The sequence below is a fragment of the Heptranchias perlo genome, chromosome 19 (assembly GCF_035084215.1).
Source record: "Heptranchias perlo isolate sHepPer1 chromosome 19, sHepPer1.hap1, whole genome shotgun sequence".
NCBI classification, from domain to species: domain Eukaryota; kingdom Metazoa; phylum Chordata; class Chondrichthyes; order Hexanchiformes; family Hexanchidae; genus Heptranchias; species Heptranchias perlo.
The window spans coordinates 1,905,034-1,931,807 of record NC_090343.1 but is presented as its reverse complement, the minus strand read 5'-3'; the positions used below and the strand labels follow the sequence as shown (position 1 = coordinate 1,931,807).

Here is a 26,774-nt window from a genome sequence, read left to right as displayed (position 1 = left end):
GTCGGTCGGTCTGTCCTGCCGATGGGACAGGACGTACCCAGGGATGGTGATGGAAGAGTCTGGGACGTTGGCTGAAAGGTATGATTCTGTGAGTATGGCTATGTCAGGCTGTTGCTTGACTAGTCTGTGGGACAGCTGTCCCAATTTTGGCATCAAGACCCCAGATGTTGGTAAGGAGGACTTTGCAGGGTCGACTGGGCTTGGTTTGCCTTTGTCGTATCTGGTGCTTAGTGGACCGATGCCGGGTGGTCTGTCCGGTTTTATTCTTATTATGACTTTTTTTAGCGAGATTTTACAACTGAGTGGCTTGCTAGGCCATTTCAGAGGGCAATTAAGAATCGACCACATTGCTGTGGGTCTGGAGTCACATATAGGCCAGACCGGGTAAGGACGGCAGGTTTCCTTCCCTAAAGGACATTAGTGAACCAGATGGGTTTTTACGACAATCCGGTAGTTTCATGGCCACCATTACTGATACTAGTATTTGAATTCCAGAATTTATTTAATTAATTGAATTTAAATTCCCCAGCTGCCGTGGTGGTTATACGTACCAATAAAGTATGTTTTGGAATCTAGGCCTTTAGTAACGCTGACTCATCAAAATCAGCACCCTAGTATCCTAGAGGAGGCACGATGGGCCGAATGGTTCCCTTCTTTGCTGTATGATTCTCTGAACTGTAAAGCGGGTCAGCAGGGGAGATCCAAAATGATGGTCTGCATGAGGCCAAAGCATCCCTTTGAAAACAGGGATCTCCTCGTAGATGGTAGAGATGGGAAGCATTTCATACTGAGGATCCAGACCTCCCCACCCCAGGCTTTTGTTCGCCTTTAAGTGAAGGAGCTCCAAACATTTAGTACGGAGATGAGAATCATAGCGTAGAAGGAAGCCATTCGGCCCATTGTGCATGTGCCAGTTTTTTTTGGAAGAGCTATCCAATTACTTCCCCTCCTCTTCCCTGCCCTATCCCTATAGCTCTGCAAATTTTTCCTTTTCAAGTACTTATCCAGTTACGTTTTGAAAGTTACTACTGAATCTGTGTCCTTTCATAAGAGGGAACCTCTCTCATTCTGGTGGTAATGAAATAAAATCGGAAAACGCTGGAAGTATATAGATCCTTCAACATTTGAGAATTGAAAAGCTGGGTTAACGTTTGGTCGGAGACCCTTGGTCAGAATGTTGTGTGCCTTCGAGTGTAGAGAGTGGGTGAGGGTACCAGCAAAAGGGGAATTGCTGGAACCGAAATGTAATTCACGTACAAGTGCTATGGATCGGTACATTCAGTAATTTGAGGCCTTGTACCGTTTCTTCTAGGTTTATCAGCGCCTGTACCCAGGGGGAGGAAAGGCAAGAAGATAAAGATACCGCTGTCTCAGCCAGAGGTGAAGAACGCCGATTGGATGTCCAGCTGTAACCCAGATGTGCTCTTCCATGATGACGGCTATAAGAAACATCTCAAACAGCACTGCAATAAGTGAGTGCCCGTGGGTCAGACCGAGGGGGTGGGAGCCTGTCGGTCAGACCGAGTGGTGGGGGGGGGGGGTCACCTGGGACAGACTGGGGACTAGGTCGTCATTTATTGCCTATCCCTAGTTGCCCAGAGAAGGTGGTGGCGGACCTTCATGAATTGCTGCAGCCCATCCTTTCTTGTACTTTGATGCAGCTGAGTGGCTTGCTAGGCCACTTCAGAGGGCATTTGAGAGTCAACCACATTGATGTGGGATTGGACCGCACTCCTGCTCCGCAATATCCTCTCCCCCCTTGTAAAGCACTATTCTACGTGAGGGGCATTGTGTAAGTAAACAGTGGTTGTTTCTGCCCCTCTCTATCTTGAGCTTTTTATTTTGCTTTGTGTGGTTACTCATAGGGTCTTGCTGAGAGTCCGCATGCTGTACTACCTCAAGCAGGAGGTGCTGGGAGAGGCTGCCGACAAAGCTTTGGATGGTATCGATGCGAGGTATGTCTCATATCAAAACTGCTTCTGTGTAATGGAACCGTACGGTTTGATGCTGAGCCGTACAGAGCAAGAAGGTCCCAGTTTGCCAATTTTAACCATAGATTCTTGCTCCTGGCCCCCTCTGAAAAAGCATGTGTAATATTGGGTGAAGATGGGATTCGGCTCAACTGCCCCTCCACATTTTCTTTCCCACCATAAACCTCTGTGAGGATACTTGGGATGTTTTTCTATGTTCAATTATGAGGAGTTTTGAAAAAGTAAATAAGGAGGATCTGTTTCCAGTGGCAGGAGGGTCAGTAACCAGAGGGCACAGATTTAAGATAATTGGCAAAAGAGCCAGAGGGAGATGAGATTTTTTTTTGCACAGCGAGTTATGATGTTGACGACACAGTACTGATGGGACTGATTGTGGTTTTCAGTTAACATCAGAAAATGAGCATTTTGGAACGGCGGGAACTACTGTTTCTCATGGAAAGTCCTCAGTGGAATCTGGAATGCATTGCCTGAAAGGGTGATTCAATAATAATTTTCAAAAGGGAATCGGATAAATACTTGAAAAGAAAAAATTTGCGGGGCTCCGTGGAAAGAGCAGGGGAATGGGACAAATTGGATAGCACCTCCAAAGAGCCAGCACAGGCACGATGGGCTGAATGGCCCCCTCCTGTGCTGTAAGATCCCATGATACAAAGTGTTATATCAATGCAAGTTGCTATTGAACAGCTATTGACGCTCAGCTGAAAAATGGCCCCTCAGGTGAGGTAATGGTAATCCAGCAAGGAGTCAGTGACTTCAGGGGAGAAAATTGATGGAAAAGGAGAAAAAAATTATCTTAAAAATGCTAAGGACATTTAAAACTGTTCTGGGCCTTATCATGGAGTTATTTTAATACCAGTGTATATAAAATCAACCCCAGTACTTGTATCAGAATTTTTCACAAGTACCCTAGTAAAGAATGATACTGGGGCTAAAAAGGTTAGATAATGAGGACACATTGCATAAATGTGGCTTGTATTCCCTTGAGTTTATATGGTTGAGGGGTGATCTGATTGAAGTATTTAAAATGATTAAGGGATTTGATGGGGTAGATAGAGAGGGACTATTTCCTCTGGTGGGAGTAATCCAGAACAAGAGGATGCTATCTTAAAATTAGAGCTTGGCCATTTAGGAGTGAAATCAGGGAGCACTTATTCGCATAAAGGGTAGCAAAAGTCTGGAACGAACACACACACACACACACACACACACACAAGGCTGGGGGTCAATTGAAACATTTAAGACTGAGATTGATTGATTTTTGTTGGGTAATGGTATCAAGGGACATGGAGCAAAGGCTGAACTACAGATCAGCCATGATGTAATAGAATGGCGAACAGGCTCGAGGGGCTGAATGGCCTCCTCCTGTTCCTGTGTTCCTTAGAGTTGTCACTCGAAGCAAGTGTAAAGCTGCAATACAGCTGTTCTCTGCTGGCATATGATAACACCAATATTCCCACTAGTTATTGCTTTTAATTAATGATTTCTAATTGAATTGATTTTTTTTCCCTCTTTTTCTTGCTCGTTCTCTCCTTCCCTTCCCCACACCCTGGGGTACAGTAAGCTGGAAGTCTGGATTCCTGAGGTTGACTATAATGATGTCCCAGTGGACTGGTGGGGTGGAGACTCGGACAAGTCCCTGCTCATTGGAGTTTATAAACATGGTAAGGCTGCACCATTTGATGGAAAGTTAAAGGTTATGTGACACTATTGCCTTCCTGGCATTGTAGCTGGTGCAGAATGATTACTTCAAAATTATTCATCGTGTGAAGCTCCTGGAGATGGTTAGACCTAAAGTGTTGAAGGCTAGTATTCCGATGCTGGGAGTGGATGTATTTCTGCTGGGGACTGAGATAATGTATTGCGGCTGGAATATTTTTACGAGCACCCTCTCTCCATCCCCGCTCAGCCATCCTGCTTTTAATTTGAAAGTTTGAGTTAATTGGTTAAACAGTGCTTCATTTTTCATAAAATTCTGAAATTCATTCCTGCATTGGTCGCTTTCCATTTACAGAGGAAAAGGAATAGGCCATTCAGCCCCTCCAGCCTGTTCTGTCATTCAATTTCTAACTAGTTTTCAAAATACAAGGTTCCCTCAAGCCACGAACACTGCAGAAGTTGCTTCTTTTATTATATAGCAACAAACGTAACGTGAGCCAGTCAATAAATACAGGCTTGAGTTTTGAGGGTTCCCCGGGAGTGTGTCGCTATTTGCAGGGGGTCCCCGGGAGTGTGTCGCTATTTGCAGGGGGTCCCTGGGAGTGTGTCGCTATTTGCAGGGGGTCCCCGGGAGTGTGTCGCTATTTGCAGGGGGTCCCCGGGAGTGTGTCGCTATTTGCAGGGGGTCCCCGGGAGTGTGTCGCTATTTGCAGGGGGTCCCCAGGAGTGTGTCGCTATTTGCAGGGGGTCCCCGGGAGTGTGTCGCTATTTGCAGGGGGTCCCCGGGAGTGTGTCGCTATTTGCAGGGGGTCCCCGGGAGTGTGTCGCTATTTGCAGGGGGTCCCCGGGAGTGTGTCGCTATTTGCAGGGGGTCCCCGGGAGTGTGTCGCTATTTGCAGGGGGTCCCCGGGAGTGTGTCGCTATTTGCAGGGGGTCCCCGGGAGTGTGTCGCTATTTGCAGGGGGTCCCCGGGAGTGTGTCGCTATTTGCAGGGGGTCCCCGGGAGTGTGTCGCTATTTGCAGGGGGCCCCCGGGAGTGTGTCGCTATTTGCAGGGGGCCCCCGGGAGTGTGTCGCTATTTGCAGGGGGCCCCCGGGAGTGTGTCGGTATTTACAGGGGGTCTGCCCATACATCAGTTTGAAAACAACCGCTGTAGAAGCAGTCTCTTTGAGGAATTATATGATGGCTGAAGTAGAATTGTTTTGGTAATGAAACTTGCTTGGACTGTCTGTCTTGTACCAGTTCCCAGTAAATCGCGTCATTGCTCTCTACATATACGGATTGGCTTAGCTCAAACCTAGTTGAAAAAGACCTTGTATATGTTTTGTGCCTCACATACAGGACCTATCTAGAGATGTAACAGTGGAGTTCCCTGATGCCTCAGCTGGTAAATGTACTGCCTGAGCAGTACTGAGCCACACAGACCAGAAAGGTTTAAGGACCGATCCCCATTCTGTTCTGGGTCAGTTGATCCCAGTGCTGGATCTGTGGTTAGCCTCAGCGACCTTGCGCTAGTGAGAGGTGTGAGGAGAGGAACCCAGTTAGAGCTTTTACTCCAGATTGCTGTCCAGTAAACCCTGTTGGAAGGTACCTGTGTGTGGATTAAAACAAACCCTTAGCAGGTCAGGCAGCATCTGTGGTGAGAGGAAGGTAGAGTTAATGTTTCAGGTGGCTGACTCTTTGCCAGGTTTCCAGCACCTGCCGTATTTTGCTTTTTGTTTCAGCTTTGTGTGGATGTCGGGTGAGCACTGGATCAGGCTCAGCTGTGGTGCCACATTCCAGTGACACACTGACACTCGCCAACTGGGATTGCACAAGTTATGGCCACTGCACTGAGAGATCCCAACTTGAGTCAGGACCCAGCTTGAGTCAGGAGAAGGGAGTCACTTGAGGGGGGTGCGGGGGAGGGAACTTTGTATTTGTTTTAGGCCCTTTTAGGCCCTTTGCACAGTGGAATGACGTAATGTTTTCAAATTAAATACAGTCCCCACCTCTTGTGGGTGCGTTTATGCGAACGCGATTTGCCCACTATACACTCTAGCCGGTATAATGGGGTGGTATGCTTTCTCCAATTTTCCCCCTCCCAGTTCACACTGGCACTGTTCTCCGATTTTTTTTTTCCCCCCCCCCTTCCCAGTCCATGCTAGCACCGTTCTTTCTAGATTCTACCTTTACTCTTACCTGTTGCTCCGGAGGAATTGAAACTTCCTTGCATGCTGTCGGCAGTAGTTTTTGTAGATCGGGAATTCCTGTACACAACGTGTAGCAGACTTTGGATTCCTGGAGTAGCAGAGTCAGGTAGGCGAAGGGAAAAATTGGGGAGCTCTGTTGATTTCAATCTGCAAATGCAGACAGGCAGACACTATGTCTGAAACATGGGCAGCTGCAGTGCACACATGGGGTGTTAATGCGTCGTTGGCTGTGCACCTCTGAAATTTGTACCAACATTTATTAAGTTATTGATCAGGAATTGTAGAAATATATGAAGCCTAGAAATTTCTGTTAGTATATTTTGCTGGTGGCAATTTCATGATATTATTTGTGGAATAGTCTCTTAATTTGAAGACAGTTTGTCTTATCAAACAAGATCGTAATTCTTGCGTTCAGTGCACTGTAACGAGGTGGGAACTAATGAATAAGCAGAGCTGTATCTGCCCGAAATAAACGGAGCACCTAAGATGCTATAACTTTGAAATTGATAATGCAAATGGATAATGGTTATTCCTTTTTGGCCGATGTGAGCGACTACCCGTTTTAAATGTGGATGTTTTAAGACTGTATTGGCTATCAAGTAGCCAGCTGTGGTTTCTGATCTATTTTACAGGGTCTTTGAACACTGCAGCAATTTACCATTAATTAGTCGCGTTTCCAAAGCTGTGGAGCGGAGCCTCTTGTACAGTCAGCTCCTCGGATGCGCGCAGAACCGCTGAGACCTGCTGTGACCCCGCTGTTTCTCTCCATTTCAGGTTACGAGCGATATAATGCGATGAGAGCCGACCCAGCGCTCTGCTTCCTCAAGAGGGTTGGCATGCCCGATGAAACCTCGCTAGCAGCTGAGCAAGGAGCTGTTGACCTTCCACCGGACATAGCTGAAGGGTAAAACAACGACATCTGTGGTGGGGGAGGGAGAGGCGAGGAAATGTTTGGCACAAGGCAGCGCGAGTCACTGATTCGAGGAACACTCTTTCATTCGATCCTGAGCAGGGACTCACTTCAGCAGCCAATGGTGCCGCCATTTTCTCTGTGCCAGAAGGCGGTGAGTTCAAGCACCACTCGGAGCACATTATCCAGGCCGATATGCTAGTGCAGCACAGAGGGAGTGCTGCATTGTTGGAAGTGCCGTCCTTCAGATGAGCCATTAAACTGAGGGCCGTCATCCTGTTCGGGTACTTCAGGTGGATGTTGAAGATTCCGTGCCACTATTCAAACAAGAGCTGGGAGTTCTCCATCCATTCGTCCATAGATTAATACCATTAAAAGAAAGAGCAGGTTAACTGGTCATTTGCTTTGTTGCTGTTTGTAGGATCTTGCTGGTCACCTGCATAGAGTCACTTCACCTGAAAAATATTAATTGTGTGTGAAGTATTCTTGGTGCACTACGATCCCAGCTTCTCACCAGCCCCAAAAGCATGTGCTGCTGGCTTCTATCCCCATTCTCCAGCACCACTCTTGCATTCAGCTCCCTCACCCTCGCCGTTCCCTCCCCCTCGGGATATGGTTTCTCAGGAGACTGGCAAATCTCCTGAATCTCACCCAAGTAACCATTCTTTATTTGTGTGCCTAGACAGTGAATGTCAAAAGGCTATTACACCATTGGAGGCATCACAGCCTGACCCCGTCCATACCTGACATTCATGCATGCACACTTTCCAGCAGGACACTCTGGATCAAAAATGGGGAATTCTGATGCCTTTTTTTTCTTTTCTTCTCTTCTCTCCTCTCTCTCTCAACCCCTCAGCCCAGGGGAGTGAAGGCCAATATTTGTGGCCCCAATTGCTCTCCTTCCTGAGATCGTCTAACTTGGCACAGATCAGGAACAGAACCGGGGACTTCCCTGCGCTATATGACAGTGTTAGAATGGCTGGTGCATTTACTCACTGAGCCACTAGGAAAGGACTTTTGCAGATTCATTCCCACCTGTTCTCTGTTGTGATGGAGGCTGTTAATAACAAGCCCCCTCATGAGCTGCTTTATACTCTTTTTAAAATGCAAATTTAAGGAAGGTTTGAAAGAGGCCACGGTCATTCGTTATCCTGGAAGCCGAGGCTTCTTCGACAGCACCTCCCAAACCCGCGGGCTCCACTACCTGGAAGGACAAGGGCAGTAGGTGCATGGGAACACCATCACCTCCAGGTTCCCCTCCGAATTACGCACCGTCCTGACTTGGACATATATCGGCCATTCCTTCATCGTCGCTGGGTCAAAATCCTGGAACTCCCTCCCTAACAGCACTGTGGGAGAACCCTCACCACACGGACTGCAGTGGTTTAAGGAGAAGGCGGCTCACCACCACCTTCTCAAGGCAGTTGGGGACGAGCAATAAATGCCGGCCTTTCCACTGACGCCCACATCCCGAGAATGAATATTAAAAAAATACAACTGCAGACTCGAGGCTGGTGAGGCACAGTCTGCATGAACTCAGGTTTTAAGACAACGTGTGTATTTTGATGCAGTATATCTCTAGTCCTCAACAGGTAGATTGGGGACAGGGTTGCTATGCTGGTGGTTAACGCTTTGTGTGCTGAATTATAGGACTGACCTGTGCAAAGGTGATGAGTCTGAGTTGAAGTCTGACGGTGGACAATTTAAGGACCAACCAGATGTGAGTATGATGTCTTGAGATTATTTGTTGAATGAGTTTTTTTTAAATCTGAAATCTTCCCCATTTCTTCTAGTTGTCTTCTCTACTATTTCTTTCTACAATGGCCTCCTCTCCCCTCCTGAAGGTACTGGCTCTTGCTGGAGTGCAGTTCCACAGCCAACAGCCCCTCTACAGCACCACAGTGTAGTAGCCGTTCCTCGAGTGAGTCTGGACCGTGACTGTCGGCTGGCTCCAAGTTGTGGCCGTATTGAAGATTCTCACTTTCCAGCAACGGGCCAATGGATGGTGATCAGGAGTAGGAGCCTTGTTTGATCTGGAAGCACAGAAGCCAGTTACAGCATTGCTATCGCTGCTGTGGCTAAGATCGTAGGAACAGGAGGAGGCCATTCAGCCCCTTGAGCCATTCAGTTAGATCATGGCTAATCTGCACCTCAACTCCACTTACCTGCCTGCTCCATAATCCTTTGATGCCCTTACCTAATAAAAATCTGTTGATCTCTGTCTTGAAAATTTCAATCGACAGCCTTTTCATAGAATCATACAGTACAGAAGGAGGCCATTCAGCCCATCGTGCCTGTGCTGGCTCTTTGAAAGAGCTATTCAATTAGTCCCACTCCCCTGTTCTTTTCCCATAGCCCTGCAAATGTTTTGGGGAGAGAGTTACAGATTTCCACTGCCCTTTGTGTGAAAAAGTGCTTCCTGATTTCACTCCTAAATGGCTCAGCTCTAATTTTAAGCTACGTCTTCTTACTCATGATTCCCCACCACAGAAAATAGAGTTTCTCTTTATCTACCCTATCAAATATGTTTATCATTTTAATCATTTCATTTAGATCTCCCCTCAACCTTCTAAACGCAAAGGAATATAAGCCTAGTTTATGTAACCTGTCCTCATATTTTAACCCTTTAAGCCCTGGTATAATATTGGTAAATCTGCTCAGTGCCCCTCCCAAGGCCAGTGTATTCTTCCTGAGGTGCGGTGCCCAGAACTGAACGCAATGCTCCAGTAACTTAGCACAGACCAGGAACTGAACTCTCCAGAAATGCGTCTAATTCCCTCTTGAACCCATTTGTACTGTCTGCTCCAATAGGCTTCCCTGCTAACTTAATCCACAGTTCTATTATTCTTCGTGTGACAAGTTTCCACCTGATTTCCCTTCTTAGCCCTTAATTTCCTGCTCTGCTACAGCTGTATGGAAAGAAAGCTAGTCATTTCCTGCTGGTTTTTATAACCCTGGCAAGGAGCCAGGGATTTATAAACAACTGCCCATAGACAAAGAAAACGGTTATTCCCGTTGACCTCAAGATGTGCCTATTTGCAGCAATTAGACCATGTAGTTTTAAAGGGACAGGCCAAGTCGCGAAGAGCTCCACCGTAGCAGCAGAATAGTACACGTCACGTTGCATGGTATAATGCTGCTGTCCTTAGTAAACACGGTGTGTCCAACTCGGCATGAACAATATCACTGGAGATCGAGTAGTGAATAATGTAATATGCCTGGATCAGTTCCCTTCATAACCTTCAAAGTTGCGAAGAGCAGGCCACACTCTCAGGACAGCAAAACTCCTGGCAGCAGCAATGGGCGCCCAGTGTCAGGGTGGGCACTCGCTTGAGCTTAGGTGGTGTGTGGCGCAGGGACACCAGCAAAAGGCATGGGAAGAAAGGGTTGGGGGGTGGGGGGGGTGGTGGGAATGGGGAACTAGTCTTGCTCTAACTCTAGTTCCTGCCCCCATCCCCAAAATAAATCGTTCTCTTATAGTTAATGAAATGTGTTGTCCTACAGGAAGATGCAAACTCCTGCATTGAATCGGGGATTATGGAGAAAGGGGAAGATTCCATCACAGGTAAGATATGTGGATGGTGAGGGGGTTGTATTAAAGGCTCCAGCTCCTATTATTTTTTTCCTTCCCTTGCCCCATTTCCCCTAAAGTTGGTGACTGGTGCTGGGGAGCCTTTCTTCTGACATTTGGTAGTGGTTATCCTCTGGTATCTCACCTAAGCAAATGTCAACTCTCCATATTTAATTTGCATGACTCTAAAGGGAAGTGGAGTGAGAGTGTCTGACTTCACTTCGTTCTAGAGTTGGCTTGAGTCCCAACTCTGGTTTTACGCTGGATCGGCATTGTACTTTGCACCAATGTTAACCGTGTAGTGCAGATACTTGTTTTAGAGGCGGTGCAATGAAGGTTCACAAGATTGATTCCTGGGATGAGAGGGTTGTCCTATGAGGAGAGATTGAATAGAATGGGCCTATACTCTGGAGTTTAGAAGAATGAGAGGTGATCGCATTGAAACATATAAAATTCTAAGAGGGCTTTACATGTTAGATGTTGAGAGGCTGTTTCCCCTGGCTGAAGAGTCTAGAACTAGAGGTCATAGTCTCAGGATAAGGGGTTAGCTGTTTAGGACTGAGATGAGGAAAAATTTCTTCACTGAGGTTGGTGAATCTTTGGAATTCTCTACCCCAAAGGGCTGTGGATGTTCAGTCGTTGAGTAGATTCAAGACTGAGATCGATAGATTTTGGACACTAAAGGAATCAAGGGATAGAGGATCGGGCGGGAAAGTGGAGTTGAGGCCGAAGATCAGCCATGATCTTATTGAATGGCGGAGCAGGCTCGAGGGGCCGTTTGGCCTGCTCCTATTTCTTATGTTTTCTATGTTCTTAAATGCACCACAAGAAGTTCTCAAGATGCATTCTGAGTGCTTCCCCTAATTGGCACTTCATAAGAACTTATTAAGAGATTTCAGTTCCCAGTTAGTTCTCTTCTACTGTGCTATTTTACAACTTGCATAAAATTTACAGCACAAAAACAGGCCATTCGGCCCGACTGGTCTATGCCAGTGTTTATATTCCACATGAGCCTCCTCCCGCTCTGATTAGCACTTCCCATCTTGCCCCTGTTTCCCTCTCTTCCCTTCTCCCTCATGTATCTTTTAAAGCAGATAGAATTACAAAAATTTTTTTTTAAAACTTTCGGAAAATCTGCTTCATACTTGTTGACTTTTTGCTAACGTTAATGAAGAAAGCAAAGTACACCCAGTATTTACACAACGTTAGAATCTTACTGCACAGAAGGAGGACTTTCAGCCCATCGTGCCTATGTCGGCTCTTTGAAAGCACTATCCAATTAGTCCCATACCCCTGCTCTTTCGCCATAGCCCTGCAATTTTCTCCCCTTCAAGTCTTTATTTAATTCCCTTTTGAAAGTTACTATTGAATCTGCTTTCCATTCTGCTCTGCCCAGCATTCTCTTTTTTTAACCACTATTTTTCTAGTTCCCTATTCTATCTTCTATCCTCCCTGTGTAAGGAAAACTCTGTGCTCGAAAAAAGGGAGTGGGAGGTCCAAAAATATTTTGTCAGTTTAACCCGGCTATATTGCAAGAATGACCCAGATCAACTTTGACCAGGTTTGATGGGTCGATGTTCGGTCGCCTGCGTGTTGAATCATCTCATCAGAGACACTCAAAGGGTTAAGCTGTCTGTTACTCTGGAATATCATGGGTTGTAGTCACCTGGATTTCCTGCTCAGTAATGGCTAACCGGTATCTCTAACCGTTTGTTTCCATTGAAGCCCAGGATGGTACAGACATTGATCGATCGCCATGGCCGGTTGCACCTGTGCTCACAGCTCGTCTCCGCCGCCTCATAACGGCCTACCAGCGCTGCAATCGCAAGGAGTTGGTGCGGATGGAATCGCTGGCTCGCAATAACAGACGACGCTGGTACCCACAGGACGAGATCTGGGGAAGAGTGCCAGAAATGGACATCGTTACCATGGAAATTCAGCAACGGTAATTGATTGTGGATTTAAAAACCCAGTGATCCAAATAATTACCATATTCATGTGGGTTTAGGCTCCCCTCCCCTCCCCTCAAACTTGAGGAAGAATATTAACTCATAGGTAACATCCCCAAATTAAACTAAACCTTTTTTTATAAAAGAATCGTGCAATCTATGTGCAAGTACAGGACAAAGAAGCTGCTGGGTTTTTTTTCATTCCTTGTAAAGTGGTTTGCTGAGTAACTTGGATAATTTGAGTGGATTTACAAAAAGTAATAAATTAATACTGACTTTCTGGAACTTAAAGTTCTTCCTGGATCTGTTCATGTTATAGGAACTTTAATCTAAGCAACAGATTCTACTAGTTTACAGTAATTGGTACTTTGTGGGGACATTTTACCCCTACTCCCCCTTCCCCCTCCTGAAGGCATTGTCCTGTGCTGGAATTAATGTGCGAATTCAGACAGTGAGTGTTCAGAATCAGAAAACTTTTCAGGACAGAAGGAAGGCATTCAGCCCATCACGTTCCTGAAAGACTTATCCACTTGATCCCATTCCCCTGCCCTTTCCCCCTGCGGCTGGAGGGAGGGGGGATAGGAAAATGGAGAGCAGTCATAAAGCCCGATATCTTGCCTTGTTCGATCCCCGATTGCTCTTTGTACTTTGTCATTTGATAATTGCGTGATGGGACTTGCTTTTGGTCTTGTCCAAAGATTCACAGCTTAAGAATCCCCCCCCCAACCTTTTTTTTTAGGTGGACTAGGAGAGAGCAGACAGATTTCTATCGTGTGGTCTCGACTTTTGGCGTGGTATATGATCCTGACAAGAAGCAGTTTGACTGGAACCAGTTCCGCAGCTTTGCCAGGTTGGAAAGAAAGACTGATGGGAGCCTGGAGAGGTATTTCCGAAGCTTTGTGGCTATGTGCCGGAATGTGTGCCGGTTGCCTCAGAGGAAAGAAGGTGAGAATTTCGCCGTGTTGCTGTCCCATGGTTTTGTCGCATTTTAATCCAGCTGGAGGAACCCTGGCTTACTAGCTTGCTGAGTCAGGTAGACCAGAAGGGGCCCGGGTTCCATCCTGCACCTGTGTTGAGTTAGCTGATCTCCGATGGAGCAGTGGTAGGGACGCTGCAATTTGCCCCAGCGACCCTTGAGCGGGGATGGGGAAAATCAGTCGGAATTCTTGCTTTCGATCAGCGTCAAGTGACTCTTGCTGGAAAGTGCAAGTGTGGACATCAGGTGAAGGGTTTGGTTTTGTTCTCCCTGTGGTCCAGTAGCATGCCAGCATTTTCTACAGTCTTGCACATGGAGGATGATCACATGGATGACCTGCTGGAGGGCGACTGACAGTCTACCTCAGCATGAGTCTGTGCCTTAAGGAGAGGGGTCATGAAATTGAGGGGGAGCGATGTAGTCTTTTAAACCGGACGAATTCTAACACGCACCAGACTGAGTGGATGAACTCTGTCTTGTCAGGTGGCACAGTTTGTGTATTCCATTGTTTCTCCTCTGATATTCTGCATCAAGCCAGTCCAAACTGAGCTGTACCTAGTGAAATGTCCTGGTTACTTTGTGAAGCTGGAGGTGGCTTGCTAGACCACTTCAGAAGGCAGTTAAGTATAAAGCAGTTAACCATATTGGTGTGGGACTGCAGTCACATAATAGGCCAGACTGGGTAAGGACAGCAGGTTTCCTTCCCTGAAGGATATTAGTGAATCAGTTGGGTTTTCAGGACAGTCCAACAATTTCATGGTCATGTTTAATGATACCAGCTTTTTATTTCCCCAGATCATGTTTTCAAAATTGAATTCAGTTTCTCAAACTGCCGTGATGGGATTTGAACTCACGTTCTCTGGATTACTAGTCCAGGTTTCTGGATTACTAGTCCAGTGACATAACCACTACACTACCGTGAATAAAGACGTTTTTTTTTTAAAAAGTCTTGGGGCTTGTTACACTGAACAGACCCTGCTGTTCATCTGGGACCTGTGTTCAAATCCAGCTGATGTAACGAATGTTCACTCTGTTAGCTGTATTTCTGCATGAAGTGAATCTGGGGCAGTTCCAAGCTGGTTCGTAATGCTTGTGGGGCCCTTAACTATTCTTAACCGGTACAGTTGTGGCAGTAAATGGGCACTCTCCCTCGAGAGGTCACAGGATGGCTGGTGTGGGGGAATGGACTTGTGCAGTAGGGACTCTCTTCTGGCCCACGATGTTGGGGCGAGCAGAAGAAGCTTCACTGCACATATAACCCCCCCCCCCCCCCAGGGCTGGGTGTATGAAATGGGGAAAAGGTTCCGTTCCATTCCTCAGCAGTGACTTACCTTAGTTTGATAAGAACAAAAATTCTCAAAGTTGATTCCCAACATAGTATTTTGTAAGTTACTGAATATTACAAAATGGAATTCTACATAGGGTCAAGTTGGCTCCAAGATGTTGGGTCTGATGATTGGAGATTGGGATCAAGTCATCCTCTGTGGCAGATGTGATAATCTGAAACCCCAGGCTGGCAGGCAGGTCTGGAGTACTGCAATGTTTATAACTAACCAGCCAACTTGGTTCACTGAAGGGACCCGGAGGGTTAGACCTGTCACCAGGGTTGGGATAACTGCTAACCTTACCTGCCAATGCCCAAAATGTTGGTCGCAGCCGGATAAGCAGAAGGACCCATGCCAGTACTCGATGCTGGTAAACAATGTATTCTTGGCTGGCGTATCCTAACTCTCACCAAGTCCCGCTCAATTAATCACTCCTGTGCTCGCTGACCTACGTTAGCTCCCGGTCTGGGAACAACTCGATTTTAAAATGCCTAGGCCCCAAGCTCTGGAATTCCCTCCCTAAACCTCTCCGCCTCTCTACCTCTCCTCCTTCAAGATGTTCCAAGCTTTTGATCACCTATCCTAATATCTCCTCCTTATGTGGCTTGGTGTCAAATCTTGTTTGATTAGAATGATACCCGGACTAAGTTACGAGGAGAGATTACACAAATTGGGGTTGTATTCTCTGGAGTTTCAAAGGTTAAGGGGTGATCTGATCGAAGTTGATAAGATATTAAGGGGAACGGATAGGGTGGATAGAGAGAAACTATTTCCGCTGGTTGGGGATTCTAGGAGTAGGGGGCACAGTCTAAAAATTAGAGCCAGACCTTTCAGGAGTGAGATTAGAAAACATTTCTACACACAAAGGGTGGTAGAAGTTTGGAACTCTCTTCCGCAAACGGCAATTGATACTAGCTCAATTGCTAAATTTAAATCTGAGCTCGATAGCTTTTTGGCAACCAAAGGTATTAAGGGATATGGGCCAAAGGCAGGTATATGGAGTTAGATCACAGATCAGCCAGGATCTTATCAAATGGCGGAGCAGGCTCGAGGGGCTGAATGGCCTACTCCTGTTCCTATGTTCCTATTACGCTCATGTGAAATGCCTTGGGATATTTTACTACATTAAAGGCGCTATATAAATGCAAGTTATAGTTGTTATCAGACATCAGCACACATTGGTTGGAGGGTGGGGTGGGGGTTGGTGTGTGAGACCCTAAACCTTGGCTTTCACCAACCTATGCCTAGGTTCTCCTGGCTTTATGTCAGTGTCCCTACAGGGAGAGTGTGCAATCTCTGTGTGGGTTTCTCGCTTATTTAGTCTGGAGACTGATGTTGGGTTCCTGCCTGTGTCACACGTCTGGCTGAGTGAGAGAAACCTGATGTGAAATTGCAGAGGTGAATTTCCAAACGTGATTTGCCAACTGGTTCTTTTTGACTCTTTCAGAGGCTTCGGATCCGAGCATCTTCGTCGAGCCCATCACAGAAGAACGCGCTTCAAGGACTCTGTACCGGATTGAGCTGTTGCGGAAGGTTCGGGAGCAGGTACTCCGGCAGCCGCAGCTGAATGAGCGACTGAAGCTCTGCCGCCCCAGCCTGTACCTGCCGGTGTGGTGGGAATGCGGGAAACATGACCGGGACTTGCTAATTGGCACCGCCAAACATGGCCTCAGCCGGACAGACTACTACATCCTGAACGACCCTCAGCTTTCCTTCCGAGAGGCCCACCGGAACTATGTGCAGAACGGGAGCACCTATTTCCAGAACGCGCCGACGCCTTATAGCCAGTCCTCGTTCAATCTTAGCCAGTCTGCTTCTCCTGCGTCCACTGTGCTCACTCTAGGGGAGAAGGACAATATTGAGCAGATCGAAGCGGAGCAGGAGAAGATGGAAGAGGCTTTGGAAGATCCGAGCCCGGAGGCAGAAATGCTCAATGTCTGTTTGGAAGTGAAGTGTGAAGAGGGTGCTGCTGATCCCGCAAGCAAATGCAACGTTTCCCAAACTAAACCCAGACTGCCTGAACCGGTAACTCCCGGGAGTGAATGGGGACCTGTAAATTGCGTAGAATCTGGATTTTACAGTGTGCCAAATACACACATTGAGTCTAAAGGGATAAATGACTTGGGCGAAAACTGCAAAGAGGAGGATGGGGTGGACAGTTTACAAAATCCCATCCTTGAATCTTGCAACACTGCAGAAACTGTACCGACAGAGAATTTGCAGCCATTGTGTGTTGGTGCCTCCCAAACTACACTGAACTGTCTAAACTTTCTACAGGTGAAATCCAATGGTGTGTTAGAAGTGCAGACTGTATCAGAGGAGATGGTAGACAGTGTAGCACCTGTGTGTGGTATTGATAGCGTACAGCCTGAGTTGGATACAGTGGTCGGTGTGATTGCTAAGTGTGACCTTGCACAGCATGCACTGGTTAAAGCTGAGAACGGATGTACAGAAGATAAGAGTTCAGCGGAGGTTACTGATAGGAAGGCTGTAATGATTGAACGTACCTACGACATGCAGGCAAAATACCTGGGCGTAGATCACACACAGACCGCAGCCAATGGCACAGAGAAACTGCAGGGTGAAATCAACCAGGTGGACGACTTAAACTCTTCAGCTACTGGGCCCCGAAGTCCGGAGGCCGCCAATGGTTTGAAGTTCACCGAAACCATTAGCAGCAGTGAGCGACGAGCTGCAGCCGAGAATGAGGGCAGTGCAGGAGAGGAGGTGGGGAACATGGCCAATTCACACACCCAATCGGACAGCGCGCAGTTCGAGGCAGTTGCTGCCGACTGCGTGCCGTGCGGACCTCAGTCCTTCGGGCTTGCTCGTTCCATCGTGAAGATGGTGCAGGGCGAGCTGGGGTCGCCCTCACTCCCTGTAGGAGTTGTCCCCATAAAGCGTGAGCTGACGATCAGACATCTCCTCGAGGACTGCATCAAGGAACACGACAGTCCGTGTGAAACCGAAGAAAAATCTGAGGAAGATAACTCCCAGCCTGAAGGTAGGTGCTTTTCATTCTGTTGAGATTAGAAAAAAGGGCTAAATATTAGAGATCCCACAAATATCAGGAATCCCCAAAGTACAAACTGTACAGGATAATTTTTCTTAAATTTACTTTAAACTTAATCTATCCTTTAAATAATCAAATCTTAAAAATTTAGCGTTTGCTCCTTTGAATATATACAGTTGGTGTTTGCAAGCTGCTAACCATGGAGGGCACCACAGTTGAGCTCGATCCTGGACAGTTACAGAAAGGTATAAAAAGCAAACTTCAGGGCTATAGCGGTTAAATTGAGGACAGGTTGCATAGACTAGGCTTGTAATACCTTGAATGTAGAAGATTAATTAATTAATATGGTGATCTAATTGAGGTGTTTAATTACCACTCCCAGTGCTGACCCTGTGGACTCTGCCAGTGGATCAGCTATCATTGCCCCTCTCCGCATCTCCCTCCAGAAAGTCCGTTCACTTGTGAACAAGGCCCTTGCAATCCATAGAATCATAGAAGTTACAACATGGAAACAGGCCCTTCGGCCCAACATGTCCATGTCGCCCAGTTTATACCACTAAGCTAGTCCCAATTGCCTGCACTTGGCCCATATCCCTCTATACCCATCTTACCCATGTAACTGTCCAAATGCTTTTTAAAAGACAAAATTGTACCCGCCTCTACTACTGCCTCTGGCAGCTCGTTCCAGACACTCACCACCCTTTGAGTGAAAAAATTGCCCCTCTGGACCCTTTTGTATCTCTCCCCTCTCACCTTAAATCTATGTCCCCTCGTTATAGACTCCCCTACCTTTGGGAAAAGATTTTGACTATCTACCTTATCTATGCCCCTCATTATTTTATAGACTTCTATAAGATCACCCCTAAACCTCCTACTCTCCAGGGGAAAAAGTCCCAGTCTATCTAACCTCTCCCTATAAGTCAAACCATCAAGTCCCGGTAGCATCCTAGTAAATCTTTCTAGTTTAATAATATCCTTTCTATAATAGGGTGACCAGAACTGTACCCAGTATTCCAAGTGTGGCCTTACTAATGTCCTGTACAACTTCAACAAGACATTCCAACTCCTGTATTCAATGTTCTGACCAATGAAACCAAGCATGCCGAATGCCTTCTTCACCACCCTATCCACCTGTGACTCCACTTTCAAGGAGCTATGAACCTGTACTCCTAGATCTCTTTGTTCTATAACTCTCCCCAACGCCCTACCATTAACGGAGTCGGTCCTGGCCCGATTCGATCTACCAAAATGCATCACCTCACATTTATCTAAATTAAACTCCATCTGCCATTCATCGGCCCACTGGCCCAATTTATCAAGGTCCCGTTGCAATCCTAGATAACCTTCTTCACTGTCCACAATGCCACCAATCTTGGTGTCATCTGCAAACTTACTAACCATGCCTCCTAAATTCTCATCCAAATCATTAATATAAATAACAAATAACAGCGGACCCAGCACCGATCCCTGAGGCACACCGCTGGACACAGGCCTCCAGTTTGAAAAAGAACCCTCTACAACCACCCTCTGTCTTCTGTCGTCAAGCCAATTTTGTATCCAATTGGCTACCTCACCTTGGATCCCGTGAGATTTAACCTTATGTAACAACCTACCATGCGGTACCTTGTCAAAGGCTTTGCTGAAGTCCATGTAGACCACGTCTACTGCACAGCCCTCATCTATCTTCTTGGTTACCCCTTCAAAAAACTCAAATCAAATTCGTGAGACATGATTTTCCCCTCTCAAAACCATGCTGACTGTTCCTAATCAGTCCCTGCCTCTCCAAATGCCTGTAGATCCTGTCCCTCAGAATACCCTCTAACAACTTACCCACTACAGATGTCAGGCTCACCGGTCTGTAGTTCCCAGGCTTTTCCCTGCCTCCCTTCTTAAACAAAGGCACAACATTTGCTACCCTCCAATCTTCAGGCACCTCACCTGTAGCGGTGGATGATTCAAATATCTCTGCTAGGGGACCCGCAATTTCCTCCCTAACCTCCCATAACGTCCTGGGATACATTTCATCAGGTCCCGGAGATTTATCTACCTTGATGCGCGTTAAGACTTCCAGCACCTCCCTCTCTGTAATATGTACACTCCTCAAGACATCACAATTTATTTCCCCAAGTTCCCTAACATCCATGCCTTTCTCAACCGTAAATACCGATGTGAAATATTCATTCAGGATCTCACCCATCTCTTGTGGTTCCGCACATAGATGACCTTGTTGATCCTTAAGAAGCCCTACTCTCTCCCTAGTTACTCTTTTGCCCTTTATGTATTTGTAGAAGCTCTTTGGATTCTCCTTTGCCTTATCTGCCAAAGCAATCTCATGTCCCCTTTTTGCCCTCCTGATTTCTCTCATGAGTTTATTGTGGATGATCGCATCAACGTCATGGCCTTGACAGAAACCTGGCTGACGGGTGATGACACCTTCCCCCTTAATAAAGCCTCCTGCCTGGCTATACCTTCCACTACTTGCCCCGCCCAGACCGCCACGGTGGTGGCGTGGCCCTTATCACCAAATCACACCTTGGTCTGTCCCCCTACTCCTCTGGCACCGTCACCTCCTTTGAGCATCTCACCTTGCTCAACCCCTCTCACCTCTCCTTTAAAACCCTCATTCTCTACCGCCCACCCTAGTACGTTTCTCACCGAGATATCTTCACTGCTTTCCTCCCTCAGCCTCTGCACCGAGCGACTTCTCCCCTTGGTGATTTCAACCTTCATCTCAACTCCTCGTGCTCTCTCTCCTCTGAGTTCCCTGACCACCTATCTTCCCTTAATCTCTCCCTCCATATAAACTCCCCAGCTCATATTCACGGCCATCCCCTCGACCTTGCCATCTCATGTGGCCTCTCAACTCCCATCGTGTCAATCACAGATAAGGCCATCTCTGTTTATTTCCTTGTATCCCTCAACATCCACATCCCCTTCCCCCTCCCAATCCCACTTCCTTCCGTGTTCGCCCCTGGAAAAACTCTCCCCTAAGTCACGCACAATGGTACTTGCAAATTCCCAACTGTCTAGCCTTCGGCCGTCCATTCACCATGACATTTCTGCAGCTACCGATCTGCTCAATCACACCCTCACCTCTGCCTTTGATGCCCTTGTCCCTATTAAAACCGTTACTCTCTCCCACCCTGGTCATTCCCCCTGGTACGGCCCTCATCTTCACTCCCTTAAGTCCAAACTTAAATGTTTATGGTGGACAACCGGTTTAGCCATTCGTCGCCAGATCTGGCAGGACCACATCAAGCACCATCGGGTCCTGCTCTCCTCTGCCAAATTTTGCATTCCAGGATCATCCTGGAATGCAAAGATAACCCCCGGCTTCTCCTCCACTGAAAACCGTCTTCTGAAACCTCTCTCCCCTGTGCCCTCCACCCTCACCTCCAACAAGAAGTGCCAGGAGCTCATGGATTTCTTTGTCACTGAGATTGAGACCATCCGTTCAGCTGCCTCTGCTGCTTCCCTCTCTTCCCCTAGCCCACCGAGCCAAAAGTCCCATAAGGCTCCCCCCTGCCCTAGCCCTGAACTTGCATCTTTCTCCAGTTACTCTCCTATCTCCCCATGCCCTCTCTGAGCTCATCTTGTCCATGAGACCCGGCTCCGGCTCCCTTGACCCTATTTCCACTAAACTGCTGACCATCCAACTTCCCTTCCTGGCCCCCATGTTAGCTGATATTGTTAACTGTTCCCTCTCCTCGGGTACTGTCCCCCTCCCCTTTAAATCTGCTATCATCACCTCCTTCAAAAAAAACCACCCTAGATCCCACTATCCTCGCAAACTATCGCCCCACCTTCAACCTCCCTTTACTCTCCAAAGTCCTTGAACGTTTCATCTGTGCCGATCTTTCCCGCAACTCCATGTTTGAATCCCTCCAATCAGGTTTCCGCCCCGGCCACAGTACTGAAACGGCCCTTATCAAAGTCACAAATGACATCCTATGTGACTGTGAAGATGGTAAACTCTCCCTCCTCATCCTTCTCGACCTGTCTGCAGCCTTTGACATGGTTGACCACACCATCCTCCTCCAACGCCTCTCCTCCATCGTCCAGCTGGGTGGGACTGCGCTCGCCTGGTTCCATTCCTGTCTATCCAGTCGTTAACCAGAGAATCACCTGCAATGGCTTCTCTTCCCGCTCCCGCACCATTACCTCTGGGAGTCCCCCCCCAAGGATCTGTCCTTGGCCCCTCCTATTTCTCATCTGCGTGCTGCCCCTCGGCGACATCATCTGAAAATACGACGTCAGGTTCCACGTGTACGTTGACGACACCCAGCACTACAGCACCACCTCTCTTGACCCCTCCACTGTCTTTCATTTGTCTCACTGCTTGTCCAACATCCTGTACTGGACAGGCTGAAATTTCCTCCAACTAAATATTGGGAAGACCAAAGCCATTGTCTTCGGTCCCCACCACAAATTTTGTTCCCTAGCCACCGACTCCATCCCTCTCCCTGACCACTGTCTGAGGCTGAACTAGACCTTTCGCAATCTTGGCATCCTTTTTGACCCTGAGATGAGCTTCCGACCACATATCCACTCCATCACCAAGACCGCCTACTTCCACCTCCGTAACATCGCCCATCTCTGCCCCTGCCTCAGCTCAGCTGCTGAAACCCTCATCCATGCCTTTGTTACTTATAGACTCAACTATTCCAATGCTCTCCAATCTTCCACCCTCCATAAACTTGAGCTCATCCAAAACTCTGCTGCCTGTATCCGAACTCACACCAAATCACGTTGAACCATCACCCGTGTACTCGCTGACCTACATTGGCTCCCGATCCGGCAACGCCTCGATTTTAAAATTCTTATCCTTGTTTTCAAATCCCTCCAAGGCCTCACCTCCTTATCTCTGTGACCTCCTCCAGCCCTACCATCCTCCGAGATCTGTGGGACTGGAATTATATGTAGGTCCCTTTCCTGAAGGACATTAGTAAACCAGTTGGGTTTTAATGACAATCTGTGGATTGTAGTGTCGATGGTAGTCATGATGTGGAGATGCCGGTGATGGACTGGGGTTGACAATTGTAAACAATTTTACAACACCAAGTTATAGTCCAGCAATTTTATTTTAAATTCACAAGCTTTCGGAGATTTTCTCCTTCCTCAGGCAAATGTTTCAAGATCTCAGATCTTGAAACATTTGCCTGAGGAAGGAGAAAATCTCCGAAAGCTTGTGAATTTAAAATAAAATTGCTGGACTATAACTTGGTGTTGTAAAATTGTTTACAATCTGTGGATTGCCAGACGATCAGATTTATTGCATTCAATTTTACAATTTGCCATAGTGGGATTTGAACGTCAAACCTCTGGGTTGCTAGTCCAGGACCATAACCACTAGGTTACTGTTACAAGGAAGGATGGTAACACCTTGGAGAGGGTGCAGAAGAGATTTACTGGAATGGTACCAGGGATGAGGGACTTCAATTGTTTGGAGAGACTGGAGAAGCAGGGATTGTTCTCTTTGGAGCAGAGAAGGTTAACGGGAGATTTAATAGGTGTTCAAAATTTTGAGGGGTTTTGATAGAGTAGATAGGGAGAAGCTGTTTCCACTGGGAGGAGGGTCAGTAAAGAGAGGACACAGATTTAAGATAATCTGCAAAAGAACCAGAGGTGAGATGAGGAGAATTTTTTTTACTCTGAGTTGTTATAATTTGGAATGCACTGCCTGAAAGGGTGGTGGAAGCAGATTCAATAGTAACTCTCAATTGGGAATTGGATAAATACTTGAAAAGGAAAAATTTACAGGGCTAAGGGGTAAGAGTAGGGGAGTAATTGGACAGCTCTTGCAAAGAGCTATCACAGGCATGACAGGCCTAATGGCCTCCTTCGGTGCTGTATGATACTATGATTAAGTCTAGTTGTTGTTATTATTACAACAAGAATGTTGGTCTTCTTAGCTATCCCGCTGAAGAATTTCGATGAGGAGAGCAACACTTCCACCAGCATGGTCCAAGACGAGATCCAGGACAGCCTCCTTCAGGATATCCGAGAACCAACCATCGCTCAGCTGCTTCAGGAGAAGACGCTCTATTCTTCTGCAGAGTGGCCAAAGGCGAGTCCGAGAACAGAGGCAACAGCTTCATGTACAGGCGGCAGGCTGCAGTGGATAGGGTTTTACTCTAATCTAGGCTGACACTTCAGTGCAGTGCTGAGGGAGCGCTGCACTGTTGGAGGGTCGGTGCTGAGGGAGCGCTGCACTGTTGGAGGGTCGGTGCTGAGGGAGCGCTGCACTGTTGGAGGGTCGGTGCTGAGGGAGCGCTGCACTGTTGGAGGGTCGGTGCTGAGGGAGCGCTGCACTGTTGGAGGGTCGGTGCTGAGGGAGCGCTGCACTGTTGGAGGGTCGGTGCTGAGGGAGCGCTGCACTGTTGGAGGGTCGGTGCTGAGGGAGCGCTGCACTGTTGGAGGGTCGGTGCTGAGGGAGCGCTGCACTGTTGGAGGGTCGGTGCTGAGGGAGCGCTGCACTGTCTGAGGTGTTGTCTTTCGGATGAGATGTTAAACCGAAGCTCCGTCTGCTATCTCAGGTGGACGTAAAAGATTCCATGGCCACTATTTCAAAGAAGAGCAGGGGAGTTCTCCCCGCTGTCCCGGCCAATAGTTATCCCTCAACCAACATCACTAACCAGATTATCTGGTCATTATCTCATTGTTGTTTGTGGGATCTTGCTGTGTGCAAATTGGCAGCTGCGTTTCCTACATTACAACAGTGACTACACTTAAAGTACTTTATTGGCTATAAAACGCCTTTGGGACATCCTGAGGTCATGTAAGGCGCTATATAAATGGGAGTTCTTTCCTTCCTTACTTCTGTTCACAAACTGCCCGAGAACATTCTGCCTTTGAACCGGGGCTTAACTTTTTTTCTCTTTTTCTGTAACCAACCTTCAGATTTGCACTGACTGCTGTTGTATTTTTTATTTTCATCCTCTCAGGACCGAGTCGTCATAAACCGCATCGACAACATCTGTCATGCTGTGCTGAAAGGAAAATGGCCGTCAGCGCAGCAGCAGAACCTCGAACCTCAGGGCGTGATGTATTCCATGGCTGCTCCGGCAGAGAGTCTGAACGTTAGGAGCTGCCTCAGCGTTCCCGTGCAGGCCGCGCACACCCTCAGCTTTGCTGATGGCTCCGTCTCCTCCCATCAGCTTACAAAGGCAAGTCGAGCAGCTGCCTCCGCCCCAGACCGTGCCCAAGGTGCTGTCTGTTACCGGGGGTAATCTGCACCCTGAACCACCGAATTCCCGAACTCGGCTACACTCCCAAACAGAGATCAGACACCCCTGTGGGCGGGGGAGAGGCAAGGGGAACTGAAGCTTTCCTTGGGCTGTTGCATATCTCCTCCTGGCCTCTTCATGGTGACGTTGACGGAGGGCTGAGAGTGGATTAGCTGCACAACACGCAGTATACAATCTTACAGCATAGAAGGAGGCCATTCGGCCCATCGTGCCTTTGAAAGAGCTATCCAATTAGTCCCACTCCCCCCGCTCTTTCCCCATAGCCCTGTAAATTTCTCCTTTTCAAGTATTTGTCCAATTCCCCTTGAAAGTTACTATTGAATCTGCTTCCACCACCCTTTCAGGAAGCGCATTCCAGATCATTACATCTTGCTGTGCAAAAAAAATTTCCTGGCCCCTGACCTGGCAAGGATAAATGAGATATGATACTCATTTGATTCCTTAAAAGCAGCTCAACTCCCCTGCTGCAAACCGTCCCCTGATACCTCACCTGTTCAGGCGTTAACCTTATTTTATAAAACAAAATGAGATGAGATTTGTTTTCTTAAATGAGGCGATGAGACAATTGTAGGATTTTCTCTCTGGAATTGCAGCTCCAGCGCTGAGTCACACTCCGTGGATGATGATTACCATCCCCTTCAGTTCGGCTATGGATTATGCTGCTGTGCAGCCAAGAGGGAGGATTATAAAGTACCTTAGAAAAGAGATGCGTTGTGGATTTACAACATCTCTGCCCACGATGTGATTGCAGCCTTGAATTATCTGACACTTGCCTTCTTGTTCCCCGTTCACTTTAACCCTGTTCCCTGATCCCAGGATCCCGTTGCGGGCTGATGATGTAAATGGGTTCACTTTCTTCAGGCAATGCCCCCGCCCCCACTCCCTTTCAAAACTCCTGTCATCATCCCCTCCGCAAAACCATGACCAATCAATTCTCTCCAGTTACTGCCCCATCTCTCATTCCTCTCCGAGGTTTTCGAACCCAGCTTTGTTCCCATTTCCTGTTTGAATCTTTCCAGTTCGGCTTCTGCCTTCCTCACATCGCCGGACAGCCCTAATCAAAGTCAAGACAGTGACTGTGATGCCTTATCGCTCTTCGATTTCCTCAGCCTTTCCGCATCCTTTGATACAGTCGACCCAGCCACCCTCCTGTAGCTCCGTGAGACCTCCCTCATTGCCCGTCCCTAGTTGCCTCGAAGGTGGTGGGCACAACTAGTGGCTTGTTAGGCCACTTCAGAGGAAAGTTAAGAGTCAACCACATTGATGTGGGACTGGAGTCACATATAGGCCCAGACCGGGTAAGGACGGCAGGTTTCCTTCCCTGAAGGACATTAGGGAATCAGTTGGGTTTTTACGACAATCCGACAGCTTTGTGGTCACTTTTATTGATACCAGATTTTTATTTCTAGATATTTTAAAATCAAATTCAAATTCTCAAACTGGCCAGGGTGGGATTTGAACTCCCGTTCTCTGGATTATTAGTCCAGTAATACTACTCTACCGTTCCACACATCCATCCAAACAGCCAGTGCATCTCCAGCGACTGTTTCTCATCCCACTCCATATTCTCACCTCTGGAGTTCCCCCCACATCCCGGGATCTATCCTTGACCGTCCCCCTCCTCCTTCATCGATCTGCTGGCCCTCAGCAACATCATCCGCAGGCACGATTTCCATTTGTATGCAGCTGATGCTCAGCTCTATCTCTCTACCACTTGACCACCTCTGCTGTAAGACTGCCTTTCTGACTTTGTCACGAGTGATTCGTAGCTTCCTCCAACTGAACGTCAGGAGGACTGGAACCGACGTTTCCGGCCGTCATAAGCTATGCTGTCTTGCCACTGATTTAATTCCCCTCCTAGCCATTCGACCAGGCTGCAGCAGATCGTACAATAACACCGCCGTCTTCCTCAGCCAAGTTGATAACACTGGCCTCCTGCTCTCC

General features: G+C 47.5%; 1 protein-coding gene across 1 annotated transcript in view; it reads left to right on the top strand.

Annotated features, from left to right (window-relative positions):
* Positions 1 to 26,774, top strand: part of chd6 (chromodomain helicase DNA binding protein 6) — a 177,881-nt gene that overhangs the window by 135,425 nt on the left and 15,682 nt on the right. Inside the window, 11 exon segments of the mRNA XM_068000152.1 lie at positions 1,313 to 1,472; positions 1,866 to 1,955; positions 3,549 to 3,652; positions 6,614 to 6,743; positions 8,400 to 8,469; positions 10,254 to 10,314; positions 12,046 to 12,265; positions 13,009 to 13,214; positions 16,018 to 17,574; positions 23,496 to 23,650; positions 24,528 to 24,749. Coding sequence (XP_067856253.1) covers positions 1,313 to 1,472; positions 1,866 to 1,955; positions 3,549 to 3,652; positions 6,614 to 6,743; positions 8,400 to 8,469; positions 10,254 to 10,314; positions 12,046 to 12,265; positions 13,009 to 13,214; positions 16,018 to 17,574; positions 23,496 to 23,650; positions 24,528 to 24,749 — 2,975 coding nt within the window.